General features: G+C 48.9%; 1 protein-coding gene and 1 long non-coding RNA gene across 5 annotated transcripts in view; one reads left to right on the top strand and one right to left on the bottom strand.

The window, feature by feature from the left end:
- Window positions 1–384: 384 nt before the first annotated feature.
- Window positions 385–18,074, top strand: part of LOC117093707 — a 30,414-nt gene continuing 12,724 nt past the window's right edge. The window contains exon 1 of the long non-coding RNA XR_004441210.1: window positions 385–417. This is a non-coding gene — a long non-coding RNA (uncharacterized LOC117093707). The remainder of the gene's footprint in view (window positions 418–18,074) is intronic.
- NCR1 (natural cytotoxicity triggering receptor 1) lies at window positions 1,852–11,711 on the bottom strand. 4 transcript variants are annotated; one of them, XM_033229194.1, is made up of 8 exons: window positions 10,933–11,711; window positions 10,820–10,855; window positions 10,347–10,631; window positions 8,756–9,034; window positions 8,216–8,263; window positions 6,016–6,066; window positions 2,353–2,385; window positions 1,852–2,040 (listed from the first exon to the last, which is right to left on the bottom strand). In XM_033229194.1, the coding sequence occupies exons 1-8, from the start codon at window positions 10,964–10,966 to the stop codon at window positions 2,006–2,008; spliced, it is 801 nt and encodes a 266-aa protein (XP_033085085.1). In that variant the 5' UTR covers window positions 10,967–11,711; the 3' UTR covers window positions 1,852–2,005. The 4 variants fall into 4 exon arrangements, with proteins under 4 accessions (XP_033085085.1, XP_033085086.1, XP_033085083.1 ...); XM_033229195.1 differs by having other exon boundaries at window positions 1,853–2,040; window positions 6,016–6,063; XM_033229192.1 differs by lacking the exons at window positions 1,852–2,040; window positions 2,353–2,385 and adding an exon at window positions 5,211–5,669.

The raw sequence follows: 18,074 nt of genomic DNA, 5'->3' as shown, positions 1-18,074 counted from the left end.
GTGCCTGGCCAGCATTAATTACCTCTGAGAAGCCCTGTGTCCAAATAGTCACACCTGGGGCTAGGGCTTGTACGTGAAGTTTGGCAGGACCAATTCAGACCATCACAAGGACTGCCCTGTGTGCCACATGATGCATAGCAGCACACCTGGACTTTGCCCAGCAGACACCATGAGCCTGAGCCTACCCCCACTGCAACTCATGGCAACCGAAAAGCTCTGGGGATGTGGCCAGATGTCCGCATGGGGACAAAATCACCCCAAGTTAAGAATGGCTGCCTCCTTTGGGAGGCTGAGGCGGGAGGATCATGAGGTCAGGAGATTGAGACCATCCTGGTGAACATGGTGAAACCCCGTCTCTACTAAAAATACAAAAACAAAAAATTAGCCGGGCGCGGTGGTGGGCGCCTGTAGTCCCAGGTACTCGGGAGGCTGAGGCAGGAGAAAGGCGTAAACCCGGGAGGCGGAGCTTGCAGTGAGCTGAGATGGTGCCACTGCACTCCAGCCTGGGCAACAGAGCGAAACTCTGTCTCAAAAAAAAAAAAAAAAAAAGGCTGAACAATTCACAATTGCAAAGATGTGGAACCAACGGAAGTGCCCATTGACTATCGAGCAGATAAAATGTGGTATCAACACGTCATGGCCATTAGAAGGAAGGAAATAATGTCATTTGCAGCAACTGGGATGGAGCTGGAGGCCATTATTCTAAGTGAAGTCACCCAGGAGTAGGAAACCAAAATCCGTACGTTCTCACCGCTGCATGCATTCCATCCTGGGCAACACAACGAGACTGTAATTTATTTTATTTTTGAGGAGGACTCTCAGTCTGTCACCCAGGCTGGAGAGCAGTGGCACGATCTCGGTTCATTGCAACCTCTGCCTCCCGGGTTCCAGTGATTCTCCTGCCTCAGCCTCCCGAGTAGCTGGGACTAGCTCTGGCGGTGGGGGTGCCCTGTAAACCTACTGGCGCCATCGCTGTCAGAAAACGAGTCGCAAGAAGTGTCTGAGAAGGCCAGCGAGGTGACTCCTTTGAGGAGGAAGTGGTCAACGTGTGAAATACAAGGATGGAGAAGCAATGATGAGAAGGGCTGAGCAGGGTCACTGTGTTCCAGGAAGCTCATCAGGGTTGGTCTCACACAGCTTCAGAGGAAGTGTGGGGGAGAGAAGCCGGTTTCCAGCAGGTGGGGACCACACGTGAGAGGTCAGAACAAAGGCTGCCAGTGTGGGTTATGTCTTAGGGAACGTGGCCCCCAGAGCCATGGACCAGTGAGGGTCAGTGGGAGTGGGTCTTCTGGCTGGGCACAGTGGCTCAGTAATTCCAGCTACTCTGGAGGCTGAGACAGGAGAATCGCTTGAACCCGGGAAGCGGAGGTTGCAGTGATCTGAGATTGCAGCACTGCACTCCAGCCTGGGCGTGCAGAGCGAGACTCCATCTCAAAAAAAAAAAAAAAGTTGCTCTCCTAGAAGCAAGACTGGGTGGCAGTTACCAGGGGCTGGGCGTGTCAGGGGAGGAAGATGTTGGTCAAAAGGCACAAGTATCTGGGTGTGGTGGCTCCTGTCTGTCATCCCGGCACTTTGGGAGGCCAAGGTGGGTGGATCACCTGAGGTCGGGAGTTCAAGACCAACATGGAGAAACCCTGTTTCTACTAAAAATACAAAAATGAGCTGGGCGTGGTGGCATGCACTTGTAATCCCAGCTACTGCGGAGGCTGAGGCAGGAGGACTGCTGGAACCCGGGAGGCAGAGGTTGCAGTGAGCTGAGATCGTGCCACAGAACTCCAGTCTGAGTAAGAGAGAGACTTCGTCTCAAAGAAAAAAAAAAAAAAGCACAAGTATTCAGTTATAAGATGAGTTACTTTTGGGGATCCAGTGTTACAGGATGACGATGACGGTTAACACACAAGCAGGTTTTAAATGTCCTTACCCCTGCTTCCCCTGTTACCAGCTGAAGCTGTGAAGTCCTGGGTCCTTGGTGGTGTGAACAAAGCGTGGGTCATGATACACACACCTAGCAAAGCAGCAGCAGTTTATTAAGCACAGGATTTTTTTTTTTTTTTTGAGACGGAGTCTCGCTCTGTCGCCCAGGCTGGAGTGCAGTGACCGGATCTCAGCTCACTGCAAGCTCCGCCTCCCGGATTTACGCCATTCTCCTGCCTCAGCCTCCCGAGTAGCTGGGATTATAGGCGCCCGCCACCTCGCCCGGCTAATTTTTTTGTATTTTTTTTTAGTAGAGACGGGGTTTCACCAGGTTAGCCAGGATGGTCTCGATCTCCTGACCTTGTGATCCGCCCGTCTCGGCCTCCCAAAGTGCTGGGATTACAGGCTTGAGCCACCGCGCCCAGCCAAGCACAGGATTACACTCTCGGAGAGGGGAGAGCAGGCGGGCCCCTGCAAAATGAGATCGGTATCAGTTTGCTATACTTCGGGTCTTTTTTTTTCTAATTAAGGATATACAACCATTTATTGACCACTGTTCACCAGTATTTACAATAAAGTAAACCATATACAGTTGAATAACACTCGGATTACCACAAAGTTGTGTTTCCTGGCTTTTGCTGAACCAGTAAAGCAAATAATGAAACGATTGAGCCTATACTTTTTTTTTTGTTTTGAGATGGAGTCTCGTTTTGTCACCAGGCCGGAGTGCAGTGGTGCTATCTCAGCTCACCGCGACCTCCGCATCCCAGGTTCAAGCGATTCTCCTGCCTCAGCCTTCTGAGTAGCTGGGATGACAGGTGTCTACATGTAAGGAATGAGTTGGGGTAAAGAAAAAATATGCAAGTCAGCAGTTTGTCTCTATTTATTTAGAGACGGAGTCTCGCTCTGTTACCAGGCTGGAGTGCAGTGGCGTGATCTCGGCTTACCGCAACCTCCACCTCCCGGGTTCAAGCGATTCTGTTGCCTCAGCCTTCTGAGTAGCTGAGATTACAGGTGCGAGACACTGTGCCCGGCTAATATGTTGTATTTTTAGTAGAGACGGGGTTTCATCGTGTTGGCCAGGTTGATATTTAATGGAAAAATCAGATTTAGAGAATAAATTTGACTGGCATGAGGCACCAGAATAATGGGAGGGTGTGGGGCCTATGTGGTGAGTATGTAAATGGGTTCATAAGTAGAAGTTCTCAGGGAGGAAAGCAATGGTGGTGTCCAGACAGCATTTAAAGGCCCCTAGTGAGAAGTCTCAAGTTGCAGGCTGTGCCACGGCCCCGCATATACATTCCTTCATTTGACATACATTTCCTGAGAACCCCTTTATAATTGCCGGAGCTGTGAACGCAGCCACTAAATCTGACATAGATCAATTCACACGAGTTCACGGCGGAGACAGGAAAATGGACATACATGCCGAATCAGGGTTCAGGTGCCGTTACAAGGAATTAGCAGGTGCTCTGGGATGAGAAAAGTGTCTTGGCCAGGCATGGTGGCTTACACCTGTAATCCCAGCACTTTGTAATCCCTGCCAGGCCAAAGCAGGGCGATCACCTGCGCTCAGGAGTTCGAGACCACCCAGGGCAACATGATGAAACCCCATCTCTTCTAAAAAACACACAAAAAATTAACTGGGTGTGGTGGTGCGTGGCTCTAGTCCCAGCTATTTGGGAGGTTGAGGAAAGAGAATTGCTTGAACCCCAGAGGCGAAGGTTACAGTGAGCTGAGGTTGAACAACTGCACCGCAGCTTGGGCTACACAGTGAGACTCCATCTCAAAACAAACAAACAAAAAAGTGCTGTCTGTGTGTGAAGTCAGAGTTATGGAAACGCTCTTGGAGGAAATGGTATCTATGCAGAGCTCTGAAGAACAAGGCAAGGTATGGATAAAGAAGAGAGAACGGTGGCCACGCGTGGTGGCTCACGCCTGTAATTCCAGCACTTTGGGAGGCCGAGGCTGGTGGATCACCTGAAGTCAGGAGTTCAAGACCAGCCTGGCCAACATGATGAAACCCAATTTCTACTAAAAATACAAAAATTAACCAGGCATGGTGGTGTATGCCTGTAGTCCCAGCTATTCAGGAGGCTGAGGCAGGAGAATCGCTTGAACCCTGGAGGTGGAGGTGGCAGTGAGCCGAGATCGCGCCACTGCACTCCATCCTGGGCAACAACAGTGAAACTCCATCCCAACAAAACAAAAACAAAAACATAAAAAAGAAGATGGGATTCCGTGGTGCTTTGGGGTAGGAGGAATTGGGGCATGGTTGGGATGCAGCCAGGACTCGCTATTATTTTTTTTTCTTTTCTTTTTTTTAAGACAGTCTTGCTCTATCACCCAGGATGGAGTGCAGTGGTGTGATCTCGGCTCACTGCAGCGTCTGCTTTCTGGGTTCAAGTGATTCTCCTGCCTCCGCCTCCTGAGTAGCTGGGATCACAGACATGTACCACATCATGCCTGGCTAATTTTTGTATTTGTATTTTTATTTATTTTTTGAGACAGACTCTTGCTCTGTCACCCAGGCTGGAGTACAGTGGTGCAATCTTGGCTCACTGCAGCCTCTGCCTCACGGGTTCAAGCTATTCTCCTGCCTCAGCCTCCCAAGTAGCTGGGATTACAGGCACACGCCACCATACCTGGCTAATTTTTGTATTTAGTAGAGATGAGGTTTAATCGTGTTGGCCAGGCTGGTCTCGAACTCCTGACCTCAGGTGATCTGCCCACCTCAGTCTCCCAAAGTGTTGGGATTATGGGCATGAGCCACCGCCCCCGGCAGGATTCACTTATAAAGCTGCTTCTCTACGACTGGTTGTTGCCACAATGCCTCCTGAATCATTTGATACAGACCTATTCTATATTGGTTATTAACTATTTTGAATGGCTTCCTGCAGAGAAAGGAAAGAAAGACCAAAGTAGGAAACAAATATTTCCATGGCCATCCTGTTAAAGAAGAAGAGATCTTTTCAGAAAAGACCAGAGTGGTTAAAAGTATGGTTTGCAGTAAGTGGCACAAAAATACTTAGAGCCTAGAAGAGACCACAGGATATGTCTACAAAAGAAATTTAGCAGCTGGGCGCGGTAGCTCATGCCTGTAATCCCAGCCCTTTGGGAGGCCGAGGCGGAGGGATCTCTTGAGATCAGGAGTTCAAGACCAACCTGACCAACAGGGAGAAACCCCATCTCTACTAAAAATACAAAATTAGCCAGGCATGGTGGCGCATGCCTGTAATCTCAGCTACTCGGGAGGCTGAGGCAGGAGAATCGCTTGAGCCCAAGGGATGGAGAGGTAGAGGTTGCAGTGAGCCAAAATCACGCCCTTGCACTCCAGCCTGGGCAACAAGAGCACAACTCTGTCTCAAAAAAAAAAAAAAAACCAGAAAGAGATTTAGCATGTAGTTCTCCCACCCTCTGCGTCGTCCGGGATGCTCTGACAAATGGAATGCCAGTGTCCCCCATTCCCTGCAGTGACTCCCTCCTCAGTGGGTCTGACGCAGAGCTCACGCCGCTGAGGCTCAACACCAGCTTTCAGTTCCACCCATGGCCACTGCGTCTCATGGTCATTCTTTAAAGAGTCTTTGTGTTCAACCTTCTCCTGCCGTCCTGAGTGGAAGCTCTGCTGGCTTGCTCTCTAGTCCTCTTCCTGCTGAGCCAATCTTCAACCAGGAGCCACGCTAGAGCCACCAGGACCAGGAAGGCCAGGCCCATCCGAAGGAGATTCTGGGCAGTGTAGTCCCAGAGGGCAAGGTCTGTGGGCAGCAGGAGAACAGGGTGATCTCGCTGACAGGGCTGTAAGAACACCCTGCCTCAGCCTCCCAAGTAGCTGGGACTACAGGCGCCCATCACCACGCCCAGATAATTTTTTTCTCTTTTTAGTAGAGATGGAGTTTCTCCATGTTGGCCAGGGCGGTCTCGAACTCCTGACCTCAGATGATCCGCCCGCCTCAGCCTCCCAAAGGGCTGGGTTTACAGGCGTGAGCCACTGTGCTTGGCCAAGGACACCCTCTTGTTCTGTTCATCCCGATCTCTTTCCCAGGTCATTACTCTATGCCCAGCTCCTTCCTTCAGAGCCTATGGCCCCAGGAGTCTACTTACCTTTCTGGAGTCCCGTCTCGGTGGTTAAAAGGCAGGTGTCCCAAGAGTCTGCTGATAATAAGGGAAGTGAAGAAAAGAGAATGATGTTGACCTCTTCCGACCCCGCGCTCCTTCCCTTGGGTCCATCCCATGACGTTCTGCAGTTTTGCAAGGTCCCACCCTACCCTGCAGGGCCCAGGGGCTTCATCCAGCAGGCAAAGCGGAAGGGTCCACAGATGGACAAACCTGAGGAAGAATTCCAGTCTAGAACTCATGAGCAGGTGTCTTTGCACCAGTCATGTCTTCTATTTTTGTTGTTTTGGTTTTTTTTTTTGAGATACAGTCTCGCTCTGTTCCAGCCTCCCGAGTAGCTGGGAGTACAGGCACACGCCGCCACACCTGGCTAATTTTTTTTCATATTTTTAGTAGAGACGGGGTTTTGCCAGCCAGGCTGGTCTCGAACTCCCAACCTCAGATGACCTGCCTGCTTTGGCCTCCCAAAGGGCTGGGATTACAGGCCTTCCAGGCTGGAGCGTAGTGGTGCGATCTCAGCTCACTGCAACCTCAGCCTCCCGAGTTTAAGCGATCCTCTTGCCTCAGCCCCGACTAGCTGTAATTAGAGCGTGTGCCACCACGCCCACCTAACGTTTGTATGTGCAGTAGAGACGGGGTTTCACTGTGTTGGCCAGGCTGGTCTCGATCTCCTGACCTCAAGTGATCCGCCCGCCTCTGCCTTCCAAAGTGCTGGGATTACATGCTGGAACCACACGGCCCAGCCCCTGTCTTCTATGTAAGCCTCATTTTCCTCATTAAGTCATCATTACCTCTTTCCCCTCACACGTAGTCAAATTCAAAGTCTCACTATTTTTTTTTTCAATGTGCTAACCGTGTAGCCCCAGCCCCATCCCATCTCCACGGTCATTTTCCAAACATCATTTTCAACCCTCCTGGCCTCAGAGTTATGATTTTATTACCCCAGTCATCTTCCTGCCCCAGGGCACAGGCAGAGGCCATTTCCTCTCTCTGGAGCCTCCTTTCTCCTGAGAGCCACGTGACTAACTCAAGTCTGAACGCATTTGTTCAGATGCCTTATTCTCTGTGAGGTTCATCTGGACAACCCTATTTAATACTGCTAGCTGCCATTTCAATCCCTGTAAGTCTGTTCTACTTTGTCTTTTCCTTCCATAGCATCATTTCCTCCTATGTGCTATCCTGACATTGATCCATGGTCTGTCTCCTTCTGCTAGAATTTGAGTGTCACAAAGTCAAGATATTTGCCTGGCTGACTGTTACAGTGTAATTCACCGTGTATACTATGCACTATATATATATATATATATATAAAATATATATATATATACACTGTATTATATATATAATATACAGTGTATATTTTAGTGTATATTTTATATATATATATATATATATAATATATATATAATATACACTGTATTATATATATAATATACAGTGTATATTTTAGTGTATATTTTATATATATATATATATTATATATATATATATATATATTTTGTGTGTGTGTGTGAGATGGAGTCTTGCTCTGTGACCCAGGCTGGAGTGCAGTGGCGCAATCTCGGCTCACTGCAACCTCTGCCTCCCAGGATCAAGTGATTCTCTCCTGAGTAGCTGGGATTATAGGTGCATACCACCACCACGCCCGGCTATTCTTCGTTTTCATTTTCTTTTTTTTTTTTTTGAGACGGAGTCTCTCTCTATTGCCCAGGCTGGAGTGCAATGGTGCAATCTCAGCTCACTGCAACCTCTGCCTCCCTGGTTCAAGCGATTCTCCTACCTCAGCCTCCCAAGTAGCTGGGATTACAGGTGAGTACCACCATGCCTGGCTAATTTTTGTATTTTTAGTAGAGATGGGGTTTCACCATGTTGGCCAGGCTGGTCTCGAATTCCTGACCTTGTGATCTGCCTGCCTCAGCCTCCCAAAGTGCTGGGATTACAGGAGTGAGCCATGGTGCTCAGCCTAATTTTTGTATTTTTAGTAGAGATGGGGTTTCGCCATGTTGGCCGGGCTGGTCTTGAACTCCTGACCTCAAGTGATGCACCATCCCGGCCTCCCAAAGTGCTGGGATTACAGGCGTGAGCCACCGTGCCCGGCCTCGATGAATATTTTGAATGAATGCCATGTTTTTAGTGTCACTGGGAGGCTCTGATCTCTCCTCTGAGCTTAGAAGGACTAGTTACTCACCAGGAAATGTGGGGTCTGTAGGTGCAAGGCTGGTGTTCTCAATGTCGCCTGGAAAAGGAGATAAAGTAAAAAAGTAAGGATTTTGGGTTTCCTCCAGTCTTGCCATTCTTTTTTTTTTTTTTTTTTTTTGAGATGGAATCTTGCTGTGTTGCCCAGGTTGCAGTGCAGTGGTATGATCTCGGCTCACTGCAACCTCTGTCTCCTGGGTTCAAGCGATTCTCCTGCCTCAGCCTCCTGAGTAGCTGGGACTAGAGGTGTCCGCCACTCCGTCTGGTTAATTTTTGTATTTTTAGTAGAGACAGGGTTTCACCGTCTTGGCCAGGCTGGTCTCGAACTCCTGACCTCATGATCCACCTGCCTTACCATTCCTTTCTCTGCTCCCTCCTCCTTCCTGCTTCTGGTGTTCTTCCTCACATGACCAACTGGGCTCCCGGGAAGTGGACGTCCCTTGGACACCGTTCCCATCACTCTCTGGACATCCCTTAGGGCTCCAGGTAGGACATGGCGGCAGGGGCTGTGAGGAATCGAGCATTTCCTCACCTGTGACCAGGAGCTTCACTGGCTCACTGGGGAAAGACCAGGCATAGTTGTTATAGGAGCCAAAACATCGGTATGTCCCTCTGTGAGCTGTGGTCACAGGGCCCATGGGGAACTCCGCCTGGACCTTCCCGTATCTGCGCTGTACGTCTCTGGATCTTCCCTCCTTGAGCAGTAAGAACATGTTTGTTGCAGTGTCTAGACGGCAGTAGAAGGTCACCTTCTCTCCCGAGGTCACTTCGGGTCCAGGATGAACCGAGAGGGTGGGTGTGTCATACATTTCTGTGAGAGAAGGTGGGGCCACCGCACCAGAAACTTAGAGACGAGCAGCCAGCTATTTGTATATTTTCTGCTTTCTTTTCTTTTCTTGTTTTTTTTTTTTTTTTTTTTTTTGAGACGGAGTCTCGCTCTGTCACCCAAGCTGAAGTGCAGCGACGCGATCTTGGCTCACTGCAACCTCCGCCTCCCGGGTTCAAGCGGGTCTTCTGCCTCAGCCTCCCGAGTAGCTGGGACTACAGGGGCCCGCCACCATGCCTGGCAGCCAGCTTTTTTTTTTTAATTTTTAAAATTAGTATTATTTTGGTCAAATACACACAATAGAAGATTTACCATCTAAACCATTTTTAAAAATGGTACAGGGTCTTGCTCTGTTCCCCAGGCTGGAGTGCCATGGCACTATCTTGGCTCACCAAAGGCTCGACCTCCTGGGTCAGGAGTTTGAAACCAGCCTGGCCAACATGGTGAAACCCCGTCTCTACTAAAAACGCAAAAATTAGCCGGGTGTGGTGGCCCATGCCTGTAATCCCAACTACTTGGGAGGCTGAGGCAGGAGAATTGCTTGAATCCGGGAGGCAGAGGTTGCAGTGAGCTGAGATTGCACCACTGTACTGCAGCGAGACTATCTCAAAAAAAAGAAAAAAAAAAAGCTAAATTTTGTTTTTTAGAAAAACACCACCTGGCCGGGCGCGATGGCTCACACCTGTAATCCCAGCACTTTGGGAGGCTGAGGCGGGCAGATCACCTGAGGTCAGGAGTTTGAGACCACCCTGGTCAACATAGTGAAACCCTGTCTCTACCAAAAATACAAAAATTGGCGTGGTGGTGGGCGCCTGTAATCCCAGCTACTTGGGAAGCTGAGGCTGGAGAATCACTTGAACCCAGGAGGTGGAAGTTGCAGTCATGGGAGACTGCACCGTTGCACTCCAACCTGGGTGACAGGAGTGAAACTCCGTCTGAAAACAAGCAAAAAAACCCCACCACCTGTGATGGGTGAGGGAAGCAAAGTGTAAGCCACTGCGCCTGGCCCACAGGCATTGTTTTTGAGGACATTCCTCAGTCATACCCCTGCACACAAATATCTATCTCAGAATCTGTGTCTTGGAGAACTTGACCGAGGACACATCTGCTCGTAGGACACAGAGACACTGTCTGCAGACAACGCCTTGTAGGCCGAGATTGTGACGGGGATCACCCCTCCTCCAACCTCCTACCGAGACAAGCAGTGTCTGAGTGGGGCTTGGGAGAGTTCATAGATAATGCTCCATCCCGGATGCAGACTGAGCTCACTCTCCAGTTAGAGAACCAGACAGTTTACCTGTTACCACCAGATCCAGCAAGTCGCTGGGCTCTGACCAGAGCTCCCCAACCCGATAGATGCAGCTGTATCGCCCTGCCTTGCGGGAGTTCATGTCTGGGATGTGGAATTTGACTTTGTTAATTCGTTCAGGGGGTTTTGGTGTCTCCACGGCAAAAAGGCTTCCTTCAAAATGCAGCTGGTATTCAACAGCTCCATAATTTCCCTGGCAACAGAGGGTCGCTTGCTTTTCCTTTGGAACCATGTAAGTGGATATGGCCCTGATGATCGGTTTTGGGAGAGTCTCTGGAAGGGAATCAGAGGCTGGAGTTCCAGCTGAGCCCCGTCCCCCCAACCGTAGGCTCCACCCTGCTGCTGGCCCCAGGCCCTCCTGGGAAGCCAGCACCCTGCCGCCTCTCCCCAGCCGTGCTTGGGTGGAGGGTGCTTGGCCTGAACCCGAAAGAGTGACCCTGGGTTTTGAAGGAAGGACTCACGCTTCGGGGCGCTGATCCTCTGGCTCAGACACAGCCCTGGAAGACGGGAATAATGAGACCAGTTGCCTCCCTGGCACACCCTGATCCCATTCCCCTTCCATGCTAGAACTCACCGAGGCAGAGCAGGGCACGGAGCGTAGAAGGCATGGCTCAGATTCCGCTGGCCGAGTGCTGAGCAGCGGGGTGGGGACTGAGCCCAGCGGGCCAGGGAGATGCACAGGAAGTGGTGGTGAGCCCCAGCGCCCATCGCCAGGAAGCTTTCATGTTGACTTTTTTCATTAGAACGTTCACAACTCCCCCTCCCCCTCCACCTCCACCTGAGCCTACGGAAAGGCCATGGTCCCTCTGACACGTCTGCAGTCTAGCCAGCTCCTCTGACACTTGTCTGCTCAGCCCGAAATGCATTTCTGGGTCAACTTCTCAATTCTGCAATGTGAAGGTGGTACCCACAGCTGACCGTGAGAAGTCAGGCCTAATGACGCTCAGAGGAAACCCCCTGAGAATCGTATAAAAACACAGGGAATTTCACAGTGAGAAACTGGAACAGGAATGAAAAGAAATTAAAGAAGTGTCACAGGACGAGCCGCAGACAAAACTCCTCAGACACCGGATTAAAGAAGGAAGAGGTTTTTTTATTCGGCCGGGAGCCTCGGCAGACTCACGTCTTAAGAGCCGAGCTCCTCAAAAAAAGAAATGCTTGGCCTTTTTAAAGGCTTACAACTCTAAGAGGTCCACGTGAAAGGGTCATGATAAATCAAGCAAGCATGGGAAACGTGACTGGGGGCTACATGCATCAGGTAACAGAACAAAAAGTTTTACAATGCTTTTTTCGTACAGTGTCTGGAGTTTACAGATAACACAAGTAGTTTAGGTCGGGGTTGATGTTATTATTATTCCTTTTTTTAACTCCTAGGGCCGGGTGGTGGTGCCAAGGTTGTCTGGCTATTTATCTTACTTTTGCTTCTTTCTAACTTTTTGCTTTCTGTCTCCTCCTGTCTTGTGAACTAGGCAAGGTTGGGGGAGGAGGGCAGCAGGAGGAGTAGTGGTCTCCTTCCTTAATAGCAAAAGCTCAGTTGTAGGTAAGAAAACCCGGCCGGGCACGATGGCTCAAGCCTGTAATCCCAGCACTTTGGGAGGCCGAGATGGGCGGATCACGAGGTCAGGAGATCGAGACCATCCTGGCTAACACGGTGAAACCCCGTCTCTACTAAAAAATACAAAAAACTAGCCGGGTGAGGTGGCGGCTCCTGTAGTCCCAGCTACTCGGGAGGCTGAGGCAGGAGAATGGCGTGAACCCAGGAGGCGGAGCTTGCAGTGAGCCGAGATCCGGCCACCGCACTCCAACCTGGGCGACAGAGCGAGACTCCGTCTCAAAAAAAAAAAAAAAAAAAAGAAAGAAAACCCAGTTCCCCCTGAGGAAGAGAAAGAGGTGGAATCCTTTAAAAATTAGCTGTCTGGGCCGGGCGCGGTGGAGCTTGCAGTGAGCTGAGATCCGGCCACTGCACTCCAGCCTGGGCGGCAGAGCGAGACTCCGCCTCAAAAAAAAAAAAAAAAAAAATTAGCTGTCTGTTTTTCTGTCTGTGGCTAGTGAGCCTTATCTCTCCCTTCGAAGGCATTGTGAAGACCCTGTTTCTCCAGCTGTGCAGCCGCAAGGTCACTAGGCAGATAAACTCAAGTCGCAAAACATGTTTTTCCTTGAAAAGTACGAAAGAATGTCATGCATGTCTCAATGGAGTAACTGTCTTTGTTTCTCGCTTCTGTAATATGCTTCCCCGTGCACAGATCTCCTCTGGCCCCATGAAATGCTTAAAAGGTAACCAGACTCTTTGTTCGGGGCTCAGTCTTTTTGGATGTTGATCTGACAGGGCTGGTGCACCTAAGGGAGGAGACCACCCCTCACATTGTCTTATGCCCAATTTCTGCTTCCAAAGAAAGAAGAAGTAAAAACTAAAAGGCAGAAATGAAATCCACAGGCAGCCAGCCCGGCGCCGCACCCTGGGCCTGGTAGTTAAAGATCCACCCCTGACCTAATTGGTTCTGTTATCTATAGATTACAGACATTGTATAGAAAGGCACTGTGAAAATCCCTCTCTTAGACTGGGTGAGGTGACTCACGCCTCTAATCCCAGCACTTTGGGAGGCTGAGACAGGTGGATCACGAGGTCAGGAAATCAAGACCATCCTGGCTAACACGGTGAAACCCCGTCTCTACTAAAAAAAAAAAAACAAAACATTAGCCGGATGCGGTGGCGGGCGCCTGTAGTTCCAGCTACTTGGGAGACTGAGGCAGGAGAATGGCGTGAACCCGGGAGGCGGAGCTTGCAGTGAGCCGAGATTGCGCCACTGCACTCCAGCCTGGGCGACAGAGCAAGACTCTGTATCAAGAAAAAAAAAAAAAGAAAATCCCTATCTTGTTTTGTTCTGATCTAATTCATCTGATTACCGGTGCATGCAGGCCCCAGTCACATACCCCCTGCTTGCTCAATCAATCACAACCCCCTCACATGCACCCCTTAGAGTTGTGAACCCTTAAAAGGACAGGAATTGTTCACTCGGGGAGCTCGGCTCTTGAGACAGATGTCTTGCCGATGCCCCCCGGCCGAATACACCCTCTTCCTTCTTTAACTCAGTGTCTGAGGAGTTTTGTCTGCCGCTCATCCTGCTACACACCTAAATAATAATAATAATACATCCTCCTCAACCCCTCGGTCTCTCTGATTCCTTTTTTTTTTTTGAGACGGAGTCTCGCTCTGTCGCCCAGGCTGGAGTGCAGTGGCCAGATCTCGGCTCACTGCAAGCTCCGCCTCCCGGGTTTACGCCATTCTCCTGCCTCAGCCTCCCGAGTAGCTGGGACTACAGGCGCCGCCACCTCGCCCGGCTAGTTTTTTGTATTTTTTAGTAGAGACGGGGTTTCACCGTGTTAGCCAGGATGGTCTCGATCTCCTGACCTCGTGATCTGCCCGTCTCGGCCTTCCAAAGTGCTGGGATTACAGGCGTGAGCCACTGCGCCCGGCCTCTCTGATTCCTAAATTATCCCTCAACGATACCATCTCACACCAGTCAGAATGACCATTACTGAAAAGTCAGAAATTAACAGATGCTGGTGAGATTGTGGAGCAAAGGGGACACCTACTTTTTATTTTTTTATTTTTTGTTTTCTGAGACCGTGTCTTGCTCTCGTTGCCCAGGCTGGAGTGCAGTGGCACGATCTCAGCTCACCGCAACCTCCACCTCCCAGGTTCAAGCGATTCTCCTGCCTCAGCCTCCCTAGTAGCTAGGATTACAGGCATACTCCACCATGCCTGGCTAATTTTGTATTTTTAGTAGAGATGGGGTTTCTCCATGTTGGTCAGGCTGGTCTCAAACTCCTGACCTCAGGTGATCTGCCTGCCTCGGCCTCCCAAAGTGCTGGGATTACAGGCGTGAGCCACTGTGCCCGGCCCCGAAGAGACACTCATACACTGTTGGTAGGCGTGTAAATTAGTTCAGCCACTGTGGAAAGCAGTTAGGAGATGTTTCAGAGCACTACAAACAGAGTTACCATTCAGCCCAGCCATCCCATTACTGGGTATATAGCCAAAGGAAAATAAATCGTTCTACCAAAAAGACATATGCACTTGTATGTTCGTTGCAGCAGGATTCACAATAGGAAAGACATGGAAGTAACTCGGTGCCCATCAGAGGTGGATTGGATAAAGACAAGGCGTTATGTATACACCACAGAATGCTATATGGCCTTGAAAAATCACAAGATTATGTCCTTTGCAGCAACATGGATGCAGCTGGAGGCCATTATCCTAAATGAGTTAACATAGAAACAGAAAACCAAATACTGGCCAGACACGGTGGCTCACGCCTGTCATTCCAGTACTTTGGGAGGCTGAGGCAGGTGGATTGCCTGAGGTCGGGAGTTCGAGACCAGCCTGACCAACATGCAGAAACCCTGTCTCTACTAAAAATACAAAATTAGCTGGGTGTGGTGGCGTATGCCTGTAATCATAGCTACTCGGGAGGCTGAGGTAGGAGAATTGCTTGACTCTGGGAGGTGGAGGCTGCAGTGAGCCGAGATGGCGCCATTCCACTCCAACCTGGGCAGCAAGAGTGAAACTCCATCCAAAAAAAAAAAAAACCACATGCCACATGTTCTCACTTATAAGTGAGAGCTAAACATTGGGTAAGGAGGGGAGCAAGGCTTGAAAATTTACCTATTTGGTAATATGCTCACTACTTGGGTGACTGGATCATTAGTGCAAGCCTCAACATCATGCAATATACTTGTAAAAAAACTGCACATGTATCTGCTGAATCTAAAAAGATAAAAATAGGGGTTTTAACACTGGCTCCTCTGTGTACAGCATACATATGCTTGGATAAGTTAATTGGTTTAATCAGAATGGAATGATAACATTCTTCTTCAAAGATAATGCTATAATGTTTCAATAAAATAAACGTGAAAAGAAAAACTTTTCATTCAAAGAACTTCATAAGAAAAGAAACATTTCCTTTCTTTTTCTTTTTTTGAGACAGAGTCTTGCCCTGTCCCCCAGGCTATGGTGCAGTGATGCGACCTTGGCTCACTGCAACCTCCGTCTCCCAGGTTCAAGCGATTCTCTTGCCTCAGCCTCCCGAGTAGCTGGGACTACAGACACCCAACACCACGCCCGGCTCATTTTTGTACTTTTAGTAGAGACGGGGTTTCACCACGTTGGCCAGGCTGGTCTTGATTTCCTGACCTCAAGTGAATCTTCCCGCCTTGGCCTCCCAAAATGCTGGGATTACAGGTGTGAATCACCACGCCCGGCCAAGAAACGTATCTTTTAAGTAAGTAAGTAACTAACTCTCCACTTAATAAAAAAAAATTCTATGCAGAAGTTGTTAAGATCTACAGTAAGAACACATGTTCTATCTGTGACATTGTGAAGAAGAAAAAGAAATCCATGCATTTTAATATATATAGTTATATATATATATATATATTATATATTATATATATTTTATATATATATATATATTATATTATATATTTATTTTATATATATATACTATGCATAGTTTTCGGCACTCACTGGGGCCTTGGAATGTATCCGGTGGATACAGGTAACTACTGTACAAGACTAGTTGTATCTTCTTGGGGCAAACAAATGTGCTAATTCTTTTTTTCTTTTCTTTAAGATGGAGTCTCTCGCTCTGTCCCTCAAACTGGGGTGCAATGGTGTGATCTCGGCTCACTGCAACTTCCACCTCCTGGGTTTAAGGAATTCTCCTGTCCTAGCCTCCTGAGTAGCTGGGATTACAGGTGCATGAGCCACCACACCCGACTAATTTTTGTATTTTTAATAGAGACAGGGTTTCACCATGTTGGCCAGGCTGGTCTCGAACTCCTGACCTCAAGTGATTGGCCCACCTTGGCCTCCCAAAGTGCTGGGATTACAGGCATGAGCCAGGTCCTCACACCTCAGCCTCCCTCTCAGCCATAACATAGTTACCTTCACCAAATAAATGTAAATTCTTTTTTGCCCGGGCGCGGTGGCTCAGCCTGTAATCCCAGCACTTTGGAGCCGAGACGGCGATCACGAGGTCAGGAGATCGAGACCATCCTGGCAAAACACGTTGAAACCCCGTCCTACTAAAATACAAAAAACTAGCCGGCGAGTGGCGGTCGCCTGTATCCCAGCTACTCGGAGGCTGAGGCAGGAGAAGTGTAAACCCAGGAGGCAGAGCTTGCAGTGAGCTGAGATCCGGCCACTGCCTTCAGCCTGGGAACAGAGCCAGACTCCGTCTCAAAAAAAAAAAAAAAAAAAAAAAAAAAAAAAAAGAATATCTTTTTTATTATTATTTTGAGCTTTCAATTGTGACATAATTCCAGACTTACAAAAAAACTGGCAAAAATAGTTGAAAGAATTTCTGGCGAGGCACAGTGGCTTACACCTGTAGTCCGAGCACTTTGGGAGGCTGAGGTGGGTGGATTGCTTGAGACCAGTCTGGGAAAAAAAAAATGCAAAAAATTAGTCAGGTGTGGTGCTGTGTGCCTGTAGTCCCAGCTACTTGGGAGGCTGAGGTGAGAGGGTCATCTGAGCCCAGGGAGGTAGAAGCTGCAGTCAGCCATGATCGTGCCACTGCACTCTAGCCTGGGTGACAGAGTGAGACCCTGTCTCAAAAAAAAAAAAAAAAATTCTGTAATTTCTTCATCCAGATTTCCCTAAAGTTAGCATTTTACTCCATTTGCTGCATCATTCAGCCTTTCTCCCTCTCTCTCCCCTAAAAAAGTGTGTCTAATTTGCATGTGATGCCCTTAACCTCTAATCACTTCAGGTTATAGTTCCTAAAATCAAGGACATTCTGCTCTGTTACTGATGTTCAAGGTCAAGAAATATCACTGAGGCCGGGCGCAGTGGCTCATGCCTGTAATCCCAGCACTTTGGGAGGCCGAGGCGGGCGGATCACGAGGTCAGGAGATCGAGACCATCCTGGCTAACACGGTGAAACCCCGTCTCTACTAAAAATACAAGGAAATTAGCCGGGCGTGGTGGCGGGCGCCTGTAGTCCCAGCTACTCAGGAGGCTGAGGCAGGAGAATGGCGTGAACCTGGGGGACGGAGCTTGCAGTGAGCCGAGATCGGGCCACTGCATTCCAGCCTGGGGCACAGAGCAAGACTCCGTCTCAAAAAAAAAAAAAAAAAAAAAAGAAATATCACTGATATGGCACTATTGTCTGATCTCTCCACTTTAGTCAAATTTCACCACTTGTTTTACCAGTGACATGTATTTGGTTTAGGATTTAATTCAAGATTACACAATTTATTTAATTGTCATGTCTTTTTTTTTTTTTTTTTTTGAGATGGAGTCTCACTCTGTCACCCAGGCTGGAGTGCAGTGGTGCAATCTCAGCTCACCACAACCTCCGCCTCCTGGGTTCAAGCGATTCTCCTGCCTCAGCTTCCTGAGTAGCTGGGATTATAGGCACCCACAACCGCCCCCAGCTGATTTTTGTATTTCTAGCAGAGATGGGGTTTCGTCATGTTGGCCAGGCTGGTTTTGAACTCCTGACCTCAGTTTATCCGCCCGCCTCGGCCTCCCAAAGTGCTGGGATTACAGGCATGAGTCACTGTGCCTGGCCTCTTTTAAAAAATAATACTATAGACTTTATTCTGATTTCACTAGTTTTTCCACTAACATCCTTTCTTCGCTCCAGGAGCTCAAGTGATCCACCTGCCTTGGCCTTCTTAGGTATTGGGATTACAGGTGTGAGCCATCTG

Source organism: Trachypithecus francoisi, unplaced genomic scaffold (assembly GCF_009764315.1).
Source record: "Trachypithecus francoisi isolate TF-2019V2 unplaced genomic scaffold, Tfra_2.0 Lachesis_group12, whole genome shotgun sequence".
In the NCBI taxonomy this organism is placed as follows: domain Eukaryota; kingdom Metazoa; phylum Chordata; class Mammalia; order Primates; family Cercopithecidae; genus Trachypithecus; species Trachypithecus francoisi.
This window is presented reverse-complemented; position numbering and strand designations above follow the sequence as displayed.